This window comes from Salvelinus alpinus, chromosome 34, assembly GCF_045679555.1.
Source record: "Salvelinus alpinus chromosome 34, SLU_Salpinus.1, whole genome shotgun sequence".
Classification (NCBI taxonomy): domain Eukaryota; kingdom Metazoa; phylum Chordata; class Actinopteri; order Salmoniformes; family Salmonidae; genus Salvelinus; species Salvelinus alpinus.
This window is the reverse complement of record NC_092119.1, coordinates 22,063,108-22,087,515: the sequence shown is the minus strand read 5'-3', so window position 1 is coordinate 22,087,515 and position 24,408 is coordinate 22,063,108. Positions and strand designations below refer to the sequence as shown.

General features: G+C 44.4%; 1 protein-coding gene across 2 annotated transcripts; it reads right to left on the bottom strand.

Annotated features, from left to right (window-relative positions):
• Positions 1 to 6,246: 6,246 nt before the first annotated feature.
• On the bottom strand, positions 6,247 to 24,085 carry nrde2 (NRDE-2, necessary for RNA interference, domain containing). Of its 2 annotated transcripts, none has more exons than XM_071382737.1 (15): positions 23,930 to 24,085; positions 23,287 to 23,402; positions 22,477 to 22,579; positions 22,001 to 22,195; positions 20,803 to 20,946; positions 16,763 to 17,249; positions 16,189 to 16,597; positions 12,654 to 12,787; positions 11,077 to 11,200; positions 10,730 to 10,902; positions 10,217 to 10,606; positions 9,003 to 9,979; positions 8,702 to 8,843; positions 6,658 to 6,729; positions 6,247 to 6,528 (listed from the first exon to the last, which is right to left on the bottom strand). In XM_071382737.1, exons 2-15 carry the CDS (start codon positions 23,375 to 23,377, stop codon positions 6,403 to 6,405), a joined length of 3,567 nt encoding a protein of 1,188 aa, XP_071238838.1. In that variant the 5' UTR covers positions 23,378 to 23,402; positions 23,930 to 24,085; the 3' UTR covers positions 6,247 to 6,402. The 2 variants fall into 2 exon arrangements, with proteins under 2 accessions (XP_071238838.1, XP_071238839.1); XM_071382738.1 differs by having other exon boundaries at positions 22,001 to 22,192.
• Between the last annotated feature and the right edge of the window lie 323 nt (positions 24,086 to 24,408).

The following is a 24,408-nucleotide window of genomic DNA, read 5'->3' as shown; positions in this document are numbered from 1 at the left end:
TTAAGTAAAGTATATATTGATCTTTTTTTAGTTAACCATGGTCAATTCTTGTTTTACTATTTGATTAAAGGAACAAGTTAGAATTCATGTTAAGAAAAACAATTTGAATATTTCCATAATGTGCAGCTGACAGCTGTTGTTTCAATCAGGGAGGAAGGAGATAAGTGGATAACAACTTTGCATGTAAATAAACTGAGCGATAACTAATAAACACTTAGACAATTAACAAAACTACTACAACCAACAAAACTATTAAAGTACAATGCCACATAGTGTGTCATGGTAGCTTCTTGCTGCTCCAGGTGGTTGTCCTGCCCTTGAACCTGCATTTATAAAATGAGAGTACCATAGAGGACATTACATTATAAGAGGTCAGATTTACTGTATCAGTCATTGTTTCTTCCCAACAACTGCCTCAATGACTTCAAACTGGAATCTCCTTTTCTCCAGCTGAACTTTCTTTCCTAGCAATAGTGATGGACCAAGAGATAGGGAAAAGTTATGATGAGAGGGTAGCAGTGATATTGTACTGAATCTAGTGTAAAAGGAGTTTTGCTTTAATGCGTTTAGACACACAGAAACACCAATAATAATGGCCAGAGAGGATGAGGGCAACAAAGCCTGGATTGATGGTCTTCATGTCCATGTGTGGGTGCTCATAGTGAAAGAATAGGACCTTGATGGAGTCCCTCGCCACCTCTAGTCTCCGACCATCCGTCTCGAGCCCAAATGTTTTGCTTTTCAAATAGACGGGATGGCAACATGGTTACATTTCACAGCGTAGTTAAACGAAAATATCACCAGCCAAACCAGCTTGACCAGACCGATGTACAAAAATATTACGTTGAATTATTTCTTAAAATATGAAGCCCTTGAATAGAACGCTACAAAGAGATATTCAATGACTTTACAATAAAACAGAGAACCTTTTCGAAGGTTCTGAAAGCAGATAAAGCTCTTACAATAAAATGTCTCACATCTCTCTCAATTTAGTAGGCCACAGTTGCTATGTTCAACAGCTCTTTGTCTGTCCTGTTGTCAGTCAGGCGGATGGACACTTCCTGGTACAGCTCCTGCACTTGAGGGGGCTGACTGGCACACATTCATAAATACATCTCTCTCACACACACACAATCCCAAACAATAATGTATTAGAAAGCGTGCCTGCTTACTCACACATACACTACCGGTCAAAAGATTTAGAACACCTACTCATTCAAGGGTTTTTCTTTATTTGTACTATTTTCTACATTGTAGAATAATAGTGAAGACATCAAAAATATGAATTAACAGATGGAATCATGTACAGTTGAAGTCGTAAGTTTACAAACACTTAGGTTGGAGCCATTAAAACTTGTTTTTCAACCACTCCACACATTTCTTGTTAACAAACAATAGTTTTGGCAAGTCGGTTAGGACATCTACTTTGTGCATGACACAAGTCATTTTTCCAACAATTGTTTACAGTTTACAGACAGATTATTTCACTTATAATTCACTGTATCACAATTCCAGTGGGTCAGAAGTTTACATAGACTAAGTTGACTGTGCCTTTAAACAGATTAGAAAATTCCAGAAAATGATGTCATGGCTTTAGAAGCTTCTGATAGGCTAATTAACATCATTTGAGTCAATTGGAGGTGTACCTGTGGATGTATTTCAAGGCCTACCTTCAAACTCCGTGCCTCTTTGCTTGACATCATGGGAAATCAGCCAAGACCTCAAAACATTGTAGACCTCCACAAGTCTGGTTCGTCCTTGGGAACAATTTCCAAATGCCTGAATGTACCAAGTTCATCTGTACAAACAATAGTACGCAAGTATAAACATGGGACCACGCAGCTGTCATACCGCTCAGGAAGGAGACGTGTTCTGTCTCCTAGAGATGAACGTACTTTGGTGCGAAAACTGCAAATCAATCCCAGAACAACAGCAAAGGACCTTGTGAAGATGCTGGAGGAAACAGGTACAAAAGTATCTATATCCACAGTAAAACGAGTCCTATATCGACATAACCTGAAAGGCCGCTCAGCAAGGAAGAAGCCACTGCTCCAAAACCACCATAAAAAAGCCTACGGTTTGCAACTGCACATGGGGACAAAGATTGGACTTTTTGGAGAAACGTCCTCTGGTCTGATGAAACAAAAATGGAACTGTTTGGCCATAATGACCATCGTTATGTTTGGAGGAAAAAGGCAAAGCTTGCAAGTCGAAGAACACCATCCCAACCGTGAAGCACGGGGGTGGCAGCATCATGTTGTGGGGCTGCTTTGCTGCAGGAGGGACTGGTGTACTTCACAAAATATATGGCATCATGAAAGAGGGAAAATTATGTGGATATATTGAAGCAACATCTCAAGACATCAGTCAGGAAGTTAAAGCTTGGTCGCAAATGGGTCTTCCAAATGGACAATGACCCCAAGCATACTTCCAAAGTTGTGGCAAAATGGCTTAAGGACAACAATGTCAAGGTATTGGAGTGGCCATCACAAAGCCCTGACCTCAATCCTATAGAAAATGTGTGGGCAGAACTGAAAAAGTGTTTGTGAGCAAGGTGGCCTAAAAACCTGACTCAGTTAGATCAGCTCTGTCAGGAGGAATGGGCCAAAATTCACCCAACTTTTTGTGGGAAGCTTGTGGAAGGCTACATGAAACGTTTGACCCAAGTTAAACAATTTAAAGGCAATGCTACCAAATACTAATTGAGTGTATGTAAACTTCTGACGCACTGGGAATGTGATGAAAGAAATAAAAGCTGAAATAAATCATTCACTCTACTATTATTCTGACATTTCACATTCTTAAAATAAAGTGGTGATCCTAACTGACCTAAGACAGGGAATGTTTACTAGGATTAAATGTCAGGAATTTTGAAAAACTGAGTTTAAATATATTTGGCTAAGGTGTATGTAAACTTCCGACTTCAACTGTAGTAACCAATAAAGTGTTAAACAAATCTAAATATTTTAGATTCTTCAAAGTACCCACCCTTTGCCTTGATGACAGCTTTCCAAACTCTTGGCATTCTCTCAACCAGCTTCATGACGTAGTCACCTGGAATGTAGTTCAATTAACAGGTGTGCCTTCTTAAAAGTAAATTTGTGGAGTTTCTTTCCTTCTTCTTTCCTTCTTAATGCGTTTGAGCCAATCGGTTGTGTTGTGACAAGGTAGGGGGGGTATACAGAAGACAGCCCTATTTGGTAAAATGATTATGGCAAGAACAGTGCAAATTAGCATAGAGAAATGACAGTCCATCATTACTTTAAGACATGAAGGTCAGTCAATACAGAAAATTTCAAAAACTTTGAAAGTTTCAAGTGCAATCGCAAAACCATCAAGCGTTATGATGAAACTGGCTCTCATGAGGACCGCCACAGGAAAAGAAGATCCAGAGTTACCTCTGCTGCAGAGAATAAGTTCATTAGAGTTACCGGCCTCAGAAATTGCAGCCCAAATAAATGCTTCACAGAGTTAAAGTAACAGACACATCTCAACATCAACTGTTCAGAGGAGACTGTGTGAATCAGGCCTTCATGGTCGAATTGCTGCAAGGAAACCACTACTAAAGGACACCAATAAGAAGAAGAGACTTGCTTGGGCCTAGAAACATGAGCAATGGACATTAGACCGGTGAAAATCTGTCCTTTGGTCTAATGAGTCCAAATTTGAGATTTTGTTCCAACCGCCATGTCATTGTGAGACGCAGAGTTGGTGAACGGATGATCTCCGCATGTGTGGTTCCCACCATGAAGCATTGAAGAGGAGGTGTGATTGTGTGGGGGTGCTTTGCTTGTGACACTGTCTGTGATTTATTTATAATTAAACGCACACTTAACCAGCATGGCTACCACAGCATTCTGCAGCAATACGCCATCCCATCTGTTTGGCGCTTCGTGGGACTATCATTTGATTTTCAACAGGATAATGACCCAACACACCTCCAGGCTGTGTAAGGGCTATTTGATCAATAAGGAGAGTGATGCATCAGATGACCTGGCCTCCACAATTACCCCGACCTCAACCCAATTGAGATAGTTTGGGATGTGTTTGAACGCAGAGTGAAGGAAAATCAGCCAACAAGTGCTTACCATATGTGGGAACTCTTTCAAGACTGTTGGAAAAGCATTCCAGGTGAAGCTGGTTGAGAGATTGCCAAGTGTGTGCAAAGCTGTCATCAAGGCAAAGGGTGGCTATTTTAAAGAATCTCAAATATAAAATATGTTTAATACGTTTTTGGTAACTATATGATTCCATATGTTATTTCATAGTTATGTCTTCACTATTATTCTACAATGTAGAAAATAGTAAAAATTAAAGAAAAACCCTTGAATGAGTATGTTTTCTAAAACTTTTGACTGGTACTGTAAGTATTCAGACCCTTTGCTATGAGATTCGAAAATGAGCTCAGGTGCATCCTGTTTCCATTGATCATCCTTGAGATGTTTCTACAACTTGATTGGAGTCCACCTGTGGTAAATTCAATTGATTGGACATGATTTGGAAAGGCACACACCGGTCTATATAAGGTCCCACAGTTGACAGTGCACGTCAGAGCCAAAACCAAGCAATGAGGTCGAAGGAATTGTCCGTAGAGTTCCAAGACAAGATTGTGCAGTATTGAAGGTTCCCAAGAACACAGTGGCCTCCATCATTCTTAAATGGAAGAAGTTTGGAACCACCAAGACTCTTCCCGAGAGCTGGCTGCCCGGCCAAACTCAGCAGTCGGGGAAGAAGGGCCTTGGTCAGAGAGGGGACCAAGAACCCGATGGTCACTCGGACAGAGCACCAGTGTTCCTCTGTGGAGATGAGAGTACCTTACAGGAGGACAACCATCTCTGCAGCACTCTACCAATCAGGCCTTTATGGTAGTGGCCAGACGGAAGCCACTCCTCAGTAAAAGGCACATGACAGCCCGCTTGGAGTTTGCCAAAAGGCATCTAAAGGACTCTCAGACCATGAGAAACAAGATTCTCTGGTCTGATGAAACCAAGATTGAACTCTTTGGCCTGAATGCCAAGCGTCAGTTCTGGAGTAACCTGGCACCATCCCTACGGTGTAGCATGGTTGTGGCAGCATCATACTGTGGGGATGTTTTTCAGCGGCAGGGACTGGGAGACAAGTCAAGATGGAGGCAAAGATGAACGGAACAAAGCACAGAGCTCCTTGATGAAAACCTGCTCAGGACCTCAGACTGGGGCGAAGGTTCACCTTCCAACAAGACAACGACCCTAAGCACACAGCCAATGCAGGAGTGGCTTCGGGACAAGTCTCTGAATTCCCTTGAGTGGCCCAGCCAGAGCCTGTACTTGAACACGATCGAACATCTCTGGAGAGACCTGAAAATAGCTGTGCAGCAACACTCCCCATCCAACCGGACAGAGCTTGAGAGGATCTGAGAAGAATGGGAGAAACTCCCCAAATACAGATGTGCCAAGCTTGTAGCATCATACCTAAGAAGACTTGAGGCTGTAATTGCAGCCAAAGGTGCTTCAACAAAGTACTGAGTAAAGGGTCTGAATACTTATGTAAATGTGATTTCAGTTTTTTATATGCCAAAATGTATAAAAGCCTGTTTTTGCTTTGTCATTATGGGATATTGTGTGTAAATTGATGAGGGAAAAAAACTATTCAATCAATTTTAGAATAAGACTGTAACCGAACAAAATGTGGAAAAATTCGAGGGGTCTTAATACTTTCCGAAGGCGTTGTATATTTCACTAATGAAATATTACATCATAGCCTGAGTAGTATGTAGTAGATAGAGGCCAATCCAGTAAACTGACAGAGGAACATCATCATAGGTTAAAGGTCATCAGAAGCATCACTCACCCGAGACAGCCAGAGTAGATGCTCTACTACTCTGAAGGACAATCATTAAAAAGACTATACAAAGCTCCTCTACCCTCGTGTGTTTCCTCTCTTCTTCCCGGCTCTGAAGTGTACACTCAGGTGTGCTCCTTTCCACACTGTTAAGCTGTGATGATGTCGTTATCCACGCAGGAAATGCACACAAGCATCCCTCAGGGTTCACATTGGCTGAAAGCTCAGAGCTCCTTCTGGTTGATAGGCCAGTATTAGGAAACAAAACGTTTATTTCAGTCCATTCAAAAAATATATGTTTCAAAACAAATCTTTGACATAAAAATAGGATATTATATCCATCAAAATATGGATTAAGAATCCATAAAAAGCTGGAAATATAAAAATATGGATTTGCAATCCATCAAAATATTGAATTAACACTAATAAGTGTAACATCATTTATTCACACGTCTGTTTGAAAAGTAAAATGGTCTTCTTCATGAGGACACTTGGTTGTTCTATTGGTCACTGCACAACTTCGGGTATCCACAGTGGAGAGTCTGAGGAAGCCAGGCCCACTGTGGGAAGGGTTTTAGAGCCTCAGTCCTCCAGCAGTATGTCCACCTCCTCCATGGGAACCCTCAGTCTGAGCTCCTTCTCTGTCATCAGGTCCAGGAACTCCTGCACGTGCTCAGGGAAGAGTTGCACCGCGTCCATGTATAAACCCTTTGGATGGACACGCGTGAGCGCACACACACACACACGTCAGAAACCATGTCATATATTTTGACCAAAACACACCAAAGAGCTAACTAATTATCACCGTTTCATAATTTCATCAGTCACTGTGCTCACCTTGGCCCATGGGACGTCCTGTAGAGCCTTGTAGAAGATCCCTCTTCCCTTCTCCACCTTCCCCTCTGACACCTACAGCACACAACAAAACACCAGACGTCAGCTACAACATAACAAAACACCAGACGTCAGCTACAACACCAGACGTCAGCTACAACACACAACAAAACACCAGACGTCAGCTACAACACAACAAAACACCAGACGTCAGCTACAACATAACAAAACACCAGACGTCAGCTACAACACCAGACGTCAGCTACAACACACAACAAAACACCAGACGTCAGCTACAACACACAATAAAACACCTGACGTCAGCTAAAACACAAAACACCAGACGTCAGCTACAACACAACAAAACACCAGACGTCAGCTACAACACACAACAAAACACCAGACGTCAGCTACAACACACAATAAAACACCTGACGTCAGCTACAACACAAAACACCAGACGTCAGCTACAACACAAAACACCAGACGTCAGCTACAACACAAACAAAACACCAGACGTCAGCTACAACACACAACAAAACACCAGACGTCAGCTACAATACACAACAAAACACCAGACGTCAGCTACAATACACAACAAAACACCAGACGTCAGCTACAATACACAACAAAACACCAGACGTCAGCTACAATACACAACAAAACACCAGACGTCAGCTACAATACACAACAAAACACCAGACGTCAGCTAGAATACACAACAAAACACCAGACGTCAGCTTCAACACACAATAAAACACCAGACGTCAGCTACAACACACAATAAAACACCAGACGTCAGCTACAACACACAATAAAACACCAGACGTCAGCTACAACACACATAAAACACCAGACGTCAGCTACAACACACAATAAAACACCAGACGTCAGCTTCAACACACAATAAAACACCAGACGTCAGCTTCAACACACAATAAAACACCAGACGTCAGCTACAACACAATAAAACACCAGACGTCAGCTACAACACACAATAAAACACCAGACGTCAGCTTCAACACACAATAAAACACCAGACGTCAGCTTCAACACACAATAAAACACCAGACGTCAGCTTCAACACACAGTAAAACACCAGACGTCAGCTACAACACAATAAAACACCAGACGTCAGCTACAACACACAATAAAACACCAGACGTCAGCTTCAACACACAATAAAACACCAGACGTCAGCTACAACACACAATAAAACACCAGACGTCAGCTACAACACACAACAAAACACCAGACGTCAGCTACAACACAACAAAACACCAGACGTCAGCTACAACACCAGACGTCAGCTACAACACACAACAAAACACCAGACGCCAGCTACAATACACAATAAAACACCAGACGTCAGCTACAACACAACAAAACACCAGACGTCAGCTACAACACACAACAAAACACCAGACGCCAGCTACAATACACAACAAAACACCAGACGTCAGCTACAACACAACAAAACACCAGACGTCAGCTACAACACAACAAAACACCAGACGTCAGCTACAACACACAACAAAACACCAGACGTCAGCTACAACACACAATAAAACACCAGACGTCAGCTACAACACACAATAAAACACCAGACGTCAGCGACAACACACAATAACACACCAGACGTCAGCTTCAACACACAATAAAACACCTTACGTCAGCTACAACACAACAAAACACCAGACGTCAGCTACAACACACAATAAAACACCTGACGTCAGCTTCAACACACAATAAAACACCTGACGTTAGCTACAACACAACAAAACACCAGACGTCAGCTTCAGCACACAATAAAACACCAGACGTCAGCTTCAACACACAATAAAACACCAGACGTCAGCTACAACACACCAGACGTCAGCTACAACAGAACAAAACACCAGACGCCAGCTTCAGCCATACTTCCAAGTCTCCTTCATCCCTCGGCTGTTGGAACAAACCTGAGGTTCTGATAACTGCAATGATTTAAGGGTGTGTTAAAGAGGTGTCTTAACAGGAAGTTCATGTTTTAAAGAGGCGTCTTTTTTACCAGGAAGTTCATGTACATCCTCCACAGCAACGGACAGTGGACCCCGTGCTCTGTTGCTATGGCATTCTCAAACAGCGTGCGGATACGATTGCTCAGGCCGTTCTCTGGCAGGGTGGAGAGGGTGTCGCCATAACAACCAGACCTGCCAAGAAGAAAACAATAACTCATGAAAAAACTTCCACAAAATGAATTTAAATGTGAGCTACTACAGTAGTTCTATTCCTTTTTTGTGTTTGTGTGTTCTGTTATTGACATTAGATTAAGTGATACTGATTAGAGCCTTCATCTTCAGTGTTCTCACCTCTGAACAGAGTCCACTAGCTGCTTCCTTTGCTGCTCTGCGCTGATGGCGAACAGGCGTGGCACGACACTGGCACTAGCCTTGGTCACGCTGTGGAAGAAGCGGCGAGCCCTGCCGGCGCTGTGGTAGCGGTTCTCCACCTGCACATACAACTGCCACAGAGAAGTGCTGGAGGCAAAGTGGGCCAGGGCCGAAGTCAGCGCCAGTCTGATATGGCTAAGTGGGTACACGTTGGTGCTGGTGTGGTAGCGCAGCAGCGCCACCTGCTGGACAGCCAGGGCCTCACACTCTGAGACAGAGCTCAGTGTCTGTATGTCACACATAACTTCACTGCTAGCTGACTCCTGGGCTGACATACTGGAGTGTTGCTCCAGCCTCTTCCTGGCCAGGTTGTAGACAGCATCAGCAGCATCGACCCCCACAGTCAGGTACTGGAATAGGGCGTAACACCCCACCAAACCTTTGACCCGCCTGGAGTTCTTGGATTGCCCCTGCCCCGCGGCCCCCTCCTCCAGCCCAGGCAGGGAGCTCACCACAGCCTGCTCATAGGCCTTCCTGGCCTTCAGCACGGCCACTGGAGCCAACTGTCCCAAGAAGGGGGCATACGAACTACCCTCTGCTAGCTTGGTGAGGATATAGACCGCTGGTGAAGACATGGCGGTCCTAACAATCGTCCCTGCCCCGCCCGTATCCCTTCGCCAGGCCTCCTCCACCTCCAGCTGGGCGTAGAGCAGGCAGAGGTCACACAGGGCAGGGTCTGCCAGCCCTCCTGCCACGCCCAGTCCCAGGGCTGTGTCGAACACCTTGTGGGCTTCGTCCAAATTCCCTAGCAGCCACTCCAAGTGGGCGTACTCCCTCCACAGGCTGAGGCGGCCCCGGTTCTCTGGCTCCTTCAGCAGCCGCTTGGCCAAGCGCTTGCTCCTCTTCCCCTGGGATTTCACACGCTTCTTGTTCCTGCCGCGCACGCACCTCAGCACCTTAATGTTACATACAGAGGAAGGACAGGAGAGACATGAGCATTAGTGGAAGAATCTCAATGGAGAATGAGAGGGGGAAGGACACAAAGTTCAGCAATAAAATGGAATGAAAATACGTACATTTCATCCTGACTACAATTAACTTAAAATTCCTTCACGATTACCAAAGTAATTGAACTTGGCTGAGCATATGCTTGCCTGGCTCTAAAGCTTATAGCTGGGGTAACCTGGGTTTACCTTGAGCTTCTCATACTGGATCCAGTGTAGTGAGAGGACAGCTCTCTCCTGAGCAGAGAACAGAGGCAGAACCATCTGGAACACGTTGTCTACAAACTCCTCCCCCTGCTTACACAGCCCCACCCCCCTCCTGGCACCCTGCAGGGAGGTCATGTGACCCACGGGGCTGACCCCAGGAACAGGGAGGGCATAGGAGGTCAGTGGTGAGTCAGGGTGGTGAACATCCCCCAGTAGAGCCTGATCATCCAGCAGCAGGCTACAGGAGGGGGCACTGTAACAGGAAGTGTCAGCAGGCAGACCCAGGAAGTGCAGGAAGGACAGAAGAAGACATAGCTGGAGTTCTGGGCGGACAAGCCGGATCATAGACGGCCCAATGTCATCAAACAGCACCTACATAGAACACACACATGCAGGCAAGTGGTAAGACATAAATAGCAACAGTAGGAACCCATTTTGTAATGGTAGATATATCCCAGTTTTGGCACCGCTATCACCAGTAATCACAGCCAATACCTGTCGGTCCGGGTCCTCACAGTCCTCCACCGATTGGCCCTTGGTTTTGTCCGGCCTCCACGGCAGCCAATGGATGGCCTCACGTGACGTCTCCACATCCAACCAGATCCTCCACTTGGGCCAGGTTTTATCCTTCACCTCCAATTCCTCCTGATCTTCTTCATCTCCATCATCTGTCACACAGAGGTTCCAAAGGTTAACATTACAACACTATGACTTACGTCATCAAAACATCCTAATGTTATGCTGCTACTAGCGTAATTACAGTGTTATAACACAGAAATAAGAGCAACCATGTAAAGTGTTAGCACAGGTTTTAGTACAGACAAGGCTATAAAGTTGTTAACCTTGTTCACTGGGTTGGAGCCAGCCCCCTCTCTCCTGCTGGGTCATCCAGGCTCTCCATCCCCTGGCCCCTCTCTCCCCGACACGGGGCTCCCCACTGTCCCAGAATGGCTCAAAGAACTCCACCTGGAGGACCACAAAGGGCAAAGGCCAAAGGGATGGTTTAATACAACACAGATATTTATATCAATCCCTCAATACTACAGTAATTAATACTGTACAATCACACAGAGGGTGGAGGAGAGGGAATGTTGGGTATTTCAACAATGTAATAATTTGTAAACATATCATGTTTCATGGGTTGATGGGCAGTTGTCTCCATCTGCGCTGAGGTCAGCAGTTCCCCTGACAGGAAGAACAACAGACTGAACTGCAGGACAGCCTGCAGGACAATAACTAGATGGAATGAATTAGTCCCTCCATGGTAGTGCATGCCTCTCTCTGCTGTCAACACAGTGCTGGAGTGATCAGCAGACCAGACCTCCATGGAGAACAGCAGAAACTCATTACAGTGTGGAATAAAAGGTGGTCCTGTTTAATACTGCATTCGTTTCTGGAGGACACATTGCTTGGATCATTTTCTAATAATCAGATGATTACAGAGTACAGCCACATGGAGTCTCTCTCGTCATCGTTAAGATTAATTTATTTTGCCTGAAAAGGAGATCTTCTAATTACTTGGTGACGAATCCAAAAGCTGAAGGATTTTATATATCCATATAGTAATGTTAGATTTAGTGGCAGCGTTGGGATCCAACCTATTTACATTCTTATTAAATATCACTGTCTCTGAGACAAAAGACAGACAGAGCTTTGGGCATGTGTACTTCCAAATTCGGTAGAGAAATCCTGTATGGTGTGATATCTTAACAATACAAAGCTCAATTGACCTAGACTATTTTCCAATAGCCACACTATCCATACCACTTGAAATGCATAGCCAATACATATTGCTTCATTATAGCGCTACGCTAGTATAGGCCTTGGAACAGAGACGTAGTGTTAAGGGACGGTCTCTCATCAACAAATACAACCCTGATCAATTAAAACAGTTAATGAAAGCTAATGCTGTGTTTACCATGCGGACACACACATAGCAACATGCCCTTGCTTCATTTGAGGTATTATACATTTAGAATTATTTCTCCATTATGTAATGTTGCTGGTGCTGGGAGGACAGTGAGCTGTGAGCCACTGCAGCATTTCTGACAGAAGAGCAACAGGCCATTATGTGTTCTCTCGAATTAGAATGTCCCACTGCTGGAAAAATGTCTCTATTAAAACCTGGTCATGCATTTTAAAACGACCCCCTTAGCAAAGTTTCCATGTAGTGTGTAAAGTGACAAGGCCCAGACCAGTCTGAAGGGCACTCTCTGGAGGGCCCCAGCACTGCTTTAATGCCAGTGACAAAAAACAAACAGCATTGGTGCACTGGCTTTGGATAAACAGCCAATACAGTAACACCAATTCATCGTCAGTCTATTCTGGAGGGAGCTACCAGCTGTATATGAGTACAAGTGTTGGAACATGTGTGTTCTTTGCAGAGGAACTTGGGGAATGACTGTGTGTGTGTGTGTACCTGTTGTCTGGTGGGTAGGTCCTTGACAGTGTCTGGCTTGAAGAAGGTGAAGTCCAGTAGGCCCTGGAACAGACACACAGCTTTCTCTGAGTGGCCAGCCTGCCTGAGGAAATGACACTGCTGGAGGAAGATGGCTGCAGAGAGAGAGGAGAGAGCATACAATACCACATCATTAATTATAATTCCTCACACAGAGCACCCAGTTCAGTTCCACCTATTAGAACCAGCAAGTGTGCATTAGTTTAGTATGAGCTCTTAAAGATTAATTCATTGAAAGATCCTCAAATAGTATGATTAGGAAGAAAGTGAGAGATATCTTTTTTTAAAGTAATAACAGATAGATAATCTTCCCTGAATGAAAAATTCAGCAGGCGAATTAAAGCTGCACATCCCTGAGGTCACATGATATGTCAGCTTCTCAAAAGCTGTTTATTGCCCCTCACAGTAGTCTTCATTATTCTGAATAATTATCAAGTTATAATTAATGCAGCCGTCTCCTGCAGATGTTCCCTTTAATTTGGGGTTACATTGCCCTGACTTGTAACCTGGTCCCAGATCTGTTTGTGCTGTCAATGGCCATAGGAGTTTGCAAGACAGCACAAACAGATCTGGGACCAGGCTACATGCCTTGTACTGCCAGTACAGAGACCGTCTGCATTTTCTAAAAGGAACCAAACAGTCAAAAAGACCAACAGTCTCCCTCAGAGGTCAGGTGGAGATATATGCTCAACACTGCAATGTAAGCAGAGGCTATGGTCAAATTTTAGTACATACGGCGTACATCTCCCACACTGTTTGATCCGTCCACAGTGCAGCTTCAGATATGCAAGAAATATGTACTATTCAACCACAAGAGGGAGTCTGGGACCATCATCTTATAACAGTAAAATCACACAAAAATTGAAGAGCTTCTGTATCTATTAGGTCGAGTTGAGAATACAAAAGATGTCATGAGTGATGACATACATGGATTGAACCTGAAACAGCTAGCCTATTTTCTATGGTTGAACATAAATCAGCTAGCCTATTTTCTATGGTTGAACCTGAAACAGCTAGCCTATTTTCTATGAGTTGCAGTAGCTGAGCTATAAACCTAAATAGTTCCAGTATGTTCAATAAAATTCCAGGTGATTTCAATAAGCGAAGAATCACTGGATAACATCAAATCCATAACAGATTTTTCTACCCTTACATAACACTTAGCTGTGGTCAACAGATAGGACTGTTTGAGTGGGCTAAAGCAAGGTCCTGGGACCGAGTTTGGGAAACCCTGGGCTAAAGAATGTGAGGCACTCGCTTCTGTTTCTGATTGTTTAAACCTTCTCATTACCTTACCATTATTTTTCATTAAATTAAGGCTGTACTCTAAATGCTCCTGGAGTGCATCCCATCCTTATCATTGTTCAGCAGGCTAAAGCCCTGACAAGACAGTTCCATGTCCAGCCCAGCAGCCCAGACTGACCACTGGCCAGCTAGTCTAACTAGATGATAGATTCATTAGGCTAATTGAGGGGCAGATGCCAGAGGGCCAGGAGGCTAGTCCAGGACTGTAGTACTCATATCATGGCTCAGCAGCATGGACACTGGAGTGGACATCCATGATCCTCTCTCCCTTTCTCACCCTCCTTCTCCCCTAGTCCATCTGTTCCTCATCTCCTGTCAGTGGTCAGAAACATTACGCAGCACAAACCTGTTTAGGGGTCTGTTCAGGAGAATGAAAGATGTTATAGAACATTGCAGATAGATGTGTACTGTGTAAAACAGATATAATTGTCAGTCATTGGGGAAAAGGAATCTTGTCAGTTCTATTTATGACAGTTCTAGCTGCAAAATTCCACATTTGCCTACTGAACGAGGCCCTGTGCCACACCCACAGACATCTGGCAATGACATCATGATACATATAACCAGTTAGCTAGCCAGCTAATTAAATTTAGTCTGTCACGACAGATTATAACCACATCAAATCCATACCAAAGACTTCTGAAAGGAGTTTAAAGGAGATACAGTGCCGTGAAAAAGTATTGTCCCCTTTCTGATTTTCTATATTTTTTATACTGAATGCTATCTTAAACCAATATCTAATATTAGATCAAGGGAACAGAGTTTACAAATAACACCCCAAAAAATGTATACTTATTTATTTATTTAATTAACAATATTATGCAACACTCAATTCCCCTGTGTGAAAAGGTAATTGCCACCTTACACTCAATAACTGGTTGTGCCATCTTTAGCTGCAATGACTGCAACCAAATGCTTTCTGTAGTTGTTGATCAGTCTCTCGCATGGCTGTGGAGGAATTTTGGCCCATTCTTGCATGTAGAGCTGCTTTAACTCAGCGACATTTGTGAGTTTTCAAGCATGAACTATTCGTTTAAAATCCTGCCACAACATCTCAATTGGGATTAGGTCGGGACTTTGACTAGGCCATTCCAAAACTTCAAATGTGTTGCTTTTTAACCATTTTCATGTAGACTTAATTTTGTGTTTTGGATCATTGTCTTCCTACATCACCCAGCTGCGCTTCAGCTCACAGACGGATTGCCTGACATTCTCCTGTAGAATTATCTGATACAGAGCAGAATTCATGGTTCCTTCTATTAAGGCAAGTCGTCCAGAACCTGAGGCAGCAAAGCATCTCCAAACCATCACACTACCACCACCATGCTTGACCGTTGGTATGAGGTTCTTACTGTGGAATGCAGTGTTTGGTTTTCGTCAGACTTAAATGGGATCCATCTCATCCAAAAAGTTGAGTCAAGTTTGCCAAAAAACACCTGGAAGCACTTGAATGATCATCAAGACTCTTGGAAGAATGTTCTATGGCCAGATGATTAATAGTGTAACTTTTTGGGTGTACGGGGTCAATTACTTTTTCACACAGGGAATTGGGTGTTGCATAACTTTGTTATGTGATACATAAAATAAGTAGCACTTTTTTTGTTATTTGCAAACTCAGGTTCCCTTTATCTAATATTAGGTTTTGGTTAAAGATCTGATAATTAAGTTTGAAAAATATGCAAAAATAGGGAAAATCAGAAATGGGGCAAATACTTTTTCACAACACTATACATAAGCACACACACACTCCAGCAGAGACAACAGCACCTTTCACTTCCAATAGAATGACAACTAATCCACTCTTCTCTTCAACTCTTATGGTCACAGACACAGTCCAAACATGCATAATGAACCACATACAGTTCAATACAGCAGCAGGACAGGACACAATGACAAGGGGAAACCTGAACCATAATACTCGCTCTCTGCTCGCCTCTACAAATATTTACATTGGCTAATGCTTCTCAAGTTTCAGACCCTCTGCGAGCCATGTGCCAGTGAATAAAAGATGAGAAAGCAAAAACCAATGACTTTCCATCACAACCAAACAGAACAAGTTTGTGAGTTAGTGCACATTTCAGTAGTCCTCTGTCTATAATGTAGAAGCTATCTCTGGGGAAAAGTCCTTAATAAGTTATTCATACAAACATTATTATATATAAAGTATATAGTATGTGGCTTGGACCATTACCCAGCATGTGTTCATCAGTGCCCGGCAGCACCTGGTGAGAAACCATGCTCCCATCCTGCACCGCCGCCAGCGTGCTCAGACACTTCCCGTATACCGTATTGACCTTTGACACGGAGAAGGTACTGAAGTGGCTCTGCATGAACAGCAGGTACTTCCTCCACAGGGGGGCGCTGTTGGGGTGCAGGAACACCAGCTTTTTCCACTCCTTCAGCAGGGCTGCCGGCTCCCACAGCTCCCTACAGAGCCGCAGTCGCTCCAGCTTCAGTTCCACGCAGCTCGGGTTATTCTCCACTGCTCGATCCAAAATGGCTACCTTCTTCTCCAGCGTCGCCCTCACTGACCTCTTCCGCCGCTCGGTCTCGTTCTCAGAGATGTCACCAAACACCCCAGGCGCCCCAGCTACCTCGTCCTATAATACAGTTCTGGACGTTATTATGTGATTTGTTGTATCAAGATACATGCCAGGGACTGGAATTTTGTCCCGGAAAAACTCTTGGCCCTACTAAAATGTAATGTGATTTGAAGGGACTGATTGGTGTGGTGTGTAATTATGGCATTTTAACATTGAGTATACCTGGAAGAGGACAAACTGAAGCCAGGTGTGTGTGTCTGTGGGGGTTTCCCTCAGCCTCCTGTTGAAGTCCTCCACCCGTTCAGCCAGCATGACGGCAGCATTGTCCCTGGGAGTAGAAGGTTGTTCCTCTGCCCTGCCATGCTCCGCCTTCCCCTTCCCCTGGAGCCACAGGGAGGTGGAGGAGTCATACACCCCCAGGGGGTTGACCCAGGAGCCCTGGCCTTTGGCAGAGGCACCCCCCTCTGCCTCACCTTCCAGACAGGAGGGCACAGGGATGAAGGGTAAGGTGGTGGTGGTGCACTCTTGTGGAGGTCTGGGCAGTGTGGGTTTGCCATCAGACATCAGCAGCTGGCGGACGGTGGGGGAGAAGTAGCGGTTGGGTCTCTGTCTCCTGTCCACTCTCTTCTTCTCTGGGCCAGACTCAGCCCAGCTCACGGCCTGAGACCGCAGGTCCAAACCCAGAGAGGAAGAGCCTTTCCTTTTGTACCTTTAAAGACATTACAATCATTACAGTCATATGTAGAATCCCTGTAAAGAGAAACAGCAATGTATTGAGAGCGTTTTGAACTGGGGTGCAGCTCAGTAAGGGAGGGCAGGGAGAGAAAGAGAGAGAAAAGAAGAAATAAACAGAATTGTCTGCGTCACCTGACCTCCTCCAAAAAGGAAGTCCCTCTGCAGCAATACACCAAGCACCAGTCCAATCATGGCTATATTGATCACATTTCACTTAACTTGCTGTGGTGTGTGTGTATTGACTACACATTAAACCCGATATCATCTGAAACTCAATTTGTTGCCCTTGTGTAGTTAATAAAAAGATCAGTGGGTCCTACTACACCGCTTCTGTGGACATGCATACCTATATAGACACATACTTAGAAATATGCTAATGAAGACAACTATACTCAGAAGCAAACGGAGTTAAAAGAAGACACTACATGGCCAAAAGTATGTGGACACCTCCTCGTTGAACATCTCATTCCAAACTCATGGGTGTTAATATGGAGTTGGTCCCCATATGCTGCTATAACAGCCTCCACTCTTCTGGGAAGGCTTTCCACTTGATATTGGAACATTGCTGCAGGGACTTGCTTCCATTCAGCCACAAGAGCAATAGGGATGTCGGGCACTGATATTGGGCGATTAGGCCTGGCTCGCAGTCAGCGTTCCAATTCATCCCAAAGGTGTTAGATGGGCTTGAGGTCAGGGCTCTGTGCAGGCCAGTCAAGCTCTTCCACACCGATCTCGACAAACCGTCTCTGTATAGACCTCGCTTTGTGCACAGGGCATTGTCATGCTGAAACAGGAAAGGGCATTTCCCCAACTATTGCCACAAAATTGGAAGCACAGAATTGTCAAGAATGTCATGTATGCTGAAGAGTCAAGATTTCCCGTCACTGGAACTAAGGGGCCTAGTCCGAACCATGAAAAACAGCCCCAAACCATGATTCACTATGCCACTACGCATTCGGCAGGTAGCGTTCTCCTGGCATCCGCCAAACCCAGATTCGTCCATCGGACTGGCACATGGCGTGATTCATCACTCCAGAGAACGCGCTTCCACTGCTCCAGAGTCCAATGGCTGCGAGCTATACACCACTCCAGCCGACGCTTGTTATTGCGCATGGTGATCAGAGGCGTGTGTGCGGCTGCTCGGCCATGGAAACCCATTTCATGAAGCTCCCGACAAACAGTCATTGTGCTGACGTTGCTTCCAGAGGCAGTTTGGAACTCGGTAGTGAGTGTTGCAACTGAGGACAGACGATTTTTAAACGCTACGTGCCGCCAGTGCCGTTCTGTGAGTTTGTGTGGCCTACTACTTCGCGGCTGAGCCGTGTTTGCTCCTAGACTTTTCCACTTCACAATAACAGCACTTACGGGTGACCGGGACAGCTCTAGCAGAGCAGAAATTTGACTGACTTGTTGGAAAAGGTGGCATCCTATGACAGTGCCATGTTGAAAGTCACTGAGCTCTTCAGTGAGGCCATTCTACTGCCAATGTTTGTTTATGGAGATTGCATGGCTGTGTGCTCGATTTATACACCTGGTGTGGCTGAAATAGCCAAATCCACTAATATGAAGGGGTGTACATATAGTGTACAGTGCATTCGGAAAGTATTCAGACCCCATCCCTTTTTCCACATTTTGTTTTGTTACAGCCTTATTCTAAAATTGACAGTGCATGTCAGAGCAAAAACCAAGTCATGAGGTCAAAGGAATTGTCCGTAGAGCTCCAAGACAGGATTGTGTGGAGGCACAGATCTGGGGAAGGGTACCAAAAAAATGTCTGTGGCATTGAAGGTCCCCAAAAACACAGTGGCCTCCATTATTCTTAAATGGAAGAACTTTGGGACCACCAAGACTCTTCCGAGAGCTGGCCGCCCGGCCAAACTGAGCAATCGGGGGAAAAGGGCCTTGAACCCGATGATCACTCTGATGGAGCTCCAGAGTTCTTCTGTGGAGATGGGAGAACCTTCCAGAAGGACAACCATTTCTGCAGCACTCCACCAATCAGGCCTTTATGGTACAGTGGCCAGACGGAAACCACTCAGTAAAAGGCTCATGACAGCCTGCTTGGAGTTTAGCAAAAGGCACCTAAAGGACTCTGACCATGAGAAATAAGATTCTCTGGTCTGATGAAACTAAGATTCAACTCTTTGGCCTGAATGCCAAGTGTCACATCTGGAGGAAACTTGGCACCATCCCTATGGTGAAGCATGGTGGTAGCAGCATCATCATGCTGTGGGGATGTTTTTCAGCGGCAGGGACTGGGAGACTAGTCAGGATCGAGGGAAAGATGAACGGAGCAAAGTACAGAGAGCCTTGATGAAAACCTGCTCCAGAGTGATCAAGACCTCAGACTGGGGTGAAGATTCACCTTCCAACAGGAAAACGACCCTAAGCACACAAACAAGACAATGCAGGAGTGGCTTCGGGACAAGTCTTTAAATGTCCTTGAGTGGCCCAGCCAGAGCCAACTGAAAATAGCTGTGCAGCAATGCTCCCCATCCAACCTGACAGAGCTTGAGAAGATCTGCAGAGAAGAATGTGAGAAACTCCACAAATACAGGTGTGCCAAGCTTGTACCGTCATACCCAAGAAGACTCAAGGCTGTAATCACTGCCAAAGGTGCTTCAACAAAGTACAGAGTAAAGGGTCTGAATACTGAGGGTCTGAAATTTGATATTTCTGGGGTGGTTTTATAATAAATTTGCACAAAATAATTTTGGGGGATTTGTGTGTAGATTGATGAGGGGGAAAAACTATTTAATCAATTTTAGAATAAGGCTGAAATGTAACAAAATGTGGAAAAGGGGTCTGAATACTTTCCCGAATGCACTGTACGTATGGCAACAATATATACCCCACGGCGAGCGTACATCCTAGGCACGTCATTATTCAACTCACTAAGTATGTAGGGCATAGAGTACGCTCTGACAGGAAGGAAGGAATTTACAGCAGTTAAAAGCTTTGATTTCAGCACCCTGACTGTGACTGCGGGCTGAGGGCAGTCAGAGGGCTGAAGTAGTAAAACCACCTGTGAGAGATGGATTACTGCAGCACTGCAGACAGAAAACTCTGTGCAGCTTTTATTATCACCCCCCCAACCCCGCCCCCACCCTCTGGCCACCCAAACCCCCGTGTGATGATGTGTACTGTAATGGAGCTGACTGACTCCCTCTCTGACTGACCTTGCGTTGGGAGCAGAACCAGGCTGGGGGGTAAACTAAACACTGCTGGCCAACAGATACCCTTTCAACACTATCGTGCCAACTTGAACCGTATGGTTATTTTCGCATTGTCCTTTCCAGCGCGCGTCCAGCAACAGTGGTGGATGCGCAGCCAGGCCAGTGCAGTATAGCTCAGCTCTGTCCAGCTCAATGGTGTGGACAGGGTAAGAGTGCGTTGATGATGGCTGACGGACAGCTACACCAGAGCTGAGATGGCAGTAATGGTGGTGGTGCAGAGGTGAGGGGTGTTAGAGTGGGGAGGCGGAGGGTGGAAGGTGGTGCAGCGGAGGTGGAAGGAAGATTACCTACCTAGCGATATCTCCTCTGTAAAGTGATTTGTACTCCCAGTTGGCACGGTCTGCTCTCCTGTCCACGCAGAAGGGCCGATCGGTGGGGGTCTGGAGGTCATCCAACCACACAAAAGACCCCTCCACCTGAAACTGCGCCTCCTCACTACAGACAGAGATAGTCAGGATCAATGCAGAGTATAGGCCACACCTCTAAAGAGGGGTGGGTGACGTAGCGAGCCAGCGTTTTCATGATTGGAACAAAAGACAATATAGGGTTAGTGGTGCTACCTCACACAAACATGATGCCATAATGGAAATTGATAAGAAAGCTTTTCATAAAACACACATAATCGTTAAACATTGACAGTACAGTAACAGATTAGTCGTTACATATTGCCAGTACAGTACAGATAAAAAATAATGGCAACATTAGGATAATTTGGAGGAGCCAGTCCTTGAATTGAAGGAAGAGAGACAGGTGTGTGTGTGTGTGTGTGTGTGTGTGTGTGTGTGTGTGTGTGTGTGTGTGTGTGTGTGTGTGTGTGTGTGTGTGTGTGTGTGTGTGTGTGTGTGTGTGTGTGTGTGTGTGTGTGTGTGTGTGTGTGTGTGTGTGTGTGTGTGTGGACGTGTTTAACTATTCTTGTGGGGACCAGAACTCTCCACAAGAATAGTAAGCCGAACAAAAATTTGACCAACTGGGGACATTTTGTTAGTCCCCACGAGGTCAAATGCTATTTCTAGGGGGTTTAGGGTCAAGGTTAGAATTAGTGTTAGAATTATGTTAAGGGTTAGTTTTAGGGTTAAAGTTAGGGTTAGGGTAAGAGTACGGGTGGGGGGTAATTTCATTGGCAGCTCAGAGACTAGCCAGGCTTGCTGTCGCAGTTGAATTCAGAGTTTGAGGCAAGAAGAGCTACTCCAACTGGCAGTCAGCCAAGACCCCCAGAGTATAATTCCCCTAATCCATTGAGCCACAGACAATGAATCTCCCTCCTACCTGGCAACACTTACACCCTAAAACAGAACAACTACTACAGTAATACCAGCCATGGGCAAGTATTTAAAAAAGCATCTTACGGTAGGAGTGCTGGTCTAGGATCAATCCCCCCCTGTCCAAACACTCTTATTCATTATGATATAAATTGCAAAACTGATCATATATATTCCTACTAGAGCATGTATCCTGGGTGTCACTGGGAACAAAATTAGTGAGGTCATACCTGGGAGGAGTGCTCTCAGCCTTTTTTAAGAGGTCACTGGGGTAGATAGTATCTGAATCTGAGCCACTGCTTGCTGGAGAGGGTTCTCCACTCTTCTTCTTGTGCTTCTTCTTTTTCTTCTTCTTCTTCTCCTTCTTTTTCTTCTTGTTGGATTGGACGTCATTCTTATCCTCCCTCTCTGGTATAACGAGTCTGCTGAGAAATGTTAGTAGTATACATTTAAGTACAAATATCACAAGCTGTTGATTTTGGGGTGAAACTACAGATCATATGTTCCCACAAAAGTATAAGATATTTGGAGGTAAACTTCTTATAATTGTGTAGTAAAATTCAAAGCTACTCAATAAAACCTCCAGTGCTTCTCAAAGGGGCAGAATGCCTTATCCTGTCTCCTGTACAATGGAGCATGTAATACTATTGAGTCACAGTGAAAGGGAAATAATTGAATAACGATTAAACACGTATGATAATAACACCTTGTTTCTGCCGATTGTGTTTCGTTGGCTTTCACAGTGGCTCGTTGGTGAAGAGAAAGAGCGTCGTCAGTGCGGAAACTTTGATTGCTCAGCCATTCTAGTTCTGAGGAGAGAGAAGAGGAATGTCAAATCAATCGCAATCAGTTCTCTAGAGCTTTTAAGCACAGGAATTAATCAGGTTTGGCGACAGCTTTTTTCAGAAGGAAGCCCACTGATACAGTAAATGCACTAAAGATAAAATAGTTCTATGTCAAAGAGTTGTCATATCGCATTGTGCCAATGGGTTTAGAGTTGAATTTTATAAGGACATTATATAGTACAGTTAGATTAAGGTTATGGTGAGGGCCCGATGGGCCAATGCACTGCTGACCTACAGTAAGTGAGTGTAGGTACATTGTTTATCATGCTTACTCACTTGGCCACACCAAATCAAATGTATTTATATAGCCCTTCTTACATCAGCTGATATCTCAAAGTGCTGTACAGAAACCCAGCCTAAAACCCCAAACAGCAAGCAATGCAGGTGTAGAACCACTGAGTAACTAACGTTAATGTTTATCAAATTATAGCTACGGATGCATATTTTGGGGGATGTTATGTTACGAGCAAAGACACTTAGCTAGCTATAGTATAATTGTGTTGTGACCAATGAAGCTAACAAGCTAGCAAAACTAGGACACGGACACTTTCAAGCAGGAACGTTACACTTAGGTTTAATTTCACTAGATCTCTCTTTGAAAAGCCGTCACAGAACGGTGGCTAACTGGTTGACACATCCACTAAACATAAATAAACATTTGTGGGTCTTACCTTTAGGTGCATTCTCAGCTTTTGTATTTGATAATCCTGCAAAAGCTGGAAATAGTGCCATGTTGATAGCTCTGCGTGTAAACAGTCGCATGAATATGACGTCATCTCGAACGCGCCTGTGGTTTGTTGGAGAGGTAGAATTTTAGGAATCGCATAATTTTAGGCTGCTAAAATCCTGTTCTATTGAATGCAAATTGTATGATTTAGTTTGGCTTATTTATTCTTGAGCATGGGCACACAAACTCACTTCCATAGACTGATTAAACCGTGAATATGCCTGGGACATATTAATTTTTGCAGACTGCGATATTATTGCCTAAAAGTAAATCTTAGTTTGAATGCAGTAGTTTAATTCACAAAATAGACTCAATCAGCACAGGATTTCTAATATTTTAATTATATATTCCCTCATTGATACACCTGTCATTTTCAATTCCGCGACTAAAAGTAAATAGTTCCGTGTATGCTTGCGGTGACCAATCTCCGATCACCACCATTCCTCCCAAAAAACGAATCGAGCCCCTGCCAGATGAGGATGTATGATTTTGAGGAACTAGACAGACTGAAAAAAACGTCTTGTCGACAGCAATAATTATAGTATTACAAAATGATCTGTGATACAAAGTAGACTGTCCGGCCATACCGTTTTCCTAAACCACTCGGGTAATATTAGGCGCCATTGCTTGACGCATTGCAGATCCAACGTAGCCAATCCTGGGCTCCCGTACAATGAGCAGAATATTGCAGGTCCACTGTATCCAATGAGAAGCGCCGTCTCAAAAACAACTGCAATTTCTCCAGCGTCAACAGACACTGGCCAGTGTATTTGAGTATTCTTCCGCAGAGATAAAACAGTGCGTTGCATAAAGTAGAGCGCCATGTTCCAGCTCGAGCGCATCAGAAACCGTTAAATACATAGGCACGGGATGCAGTGAGTAGTCACTGGACAGACCGGAATGTGTCGAATTATACTACAGCTGCACTGTTGGCCACATGACCAAAGCCAATGTCACAACTTATTGTGTGCCTATGTATGTCAATCATTTACAGATTTTTGTATTTACTGTTTCGTTTGTAAATATGACACCTTATTAGGTTTGAGTTTTTTTATAATCACAAAAC

Bases quoted from the DNA above. Each gene is read 5' to 3' on its own strand.
- nrde2 (XM_071382737.1), bottom strand. From the start codon at position 23,377: ATGCGACTGTTTACACGCAGAGCTATCAACATGGCACTATTTCCAGCT. The intron at 22,580-23,286 runs GTAAGACCCACA...CTCTCTCCTCAG, and splicing joins AGCTGAGAATGCACCTAAAG to AACTAGAATGGCTGAGCAAT. The intron at 22,196-22,476 runs GTGTTATTATCA...AACATTTCTCAG, and splicing joins ACACAATCGGCAGAAACAAG to CAGACTCGTTATACCAGAGA.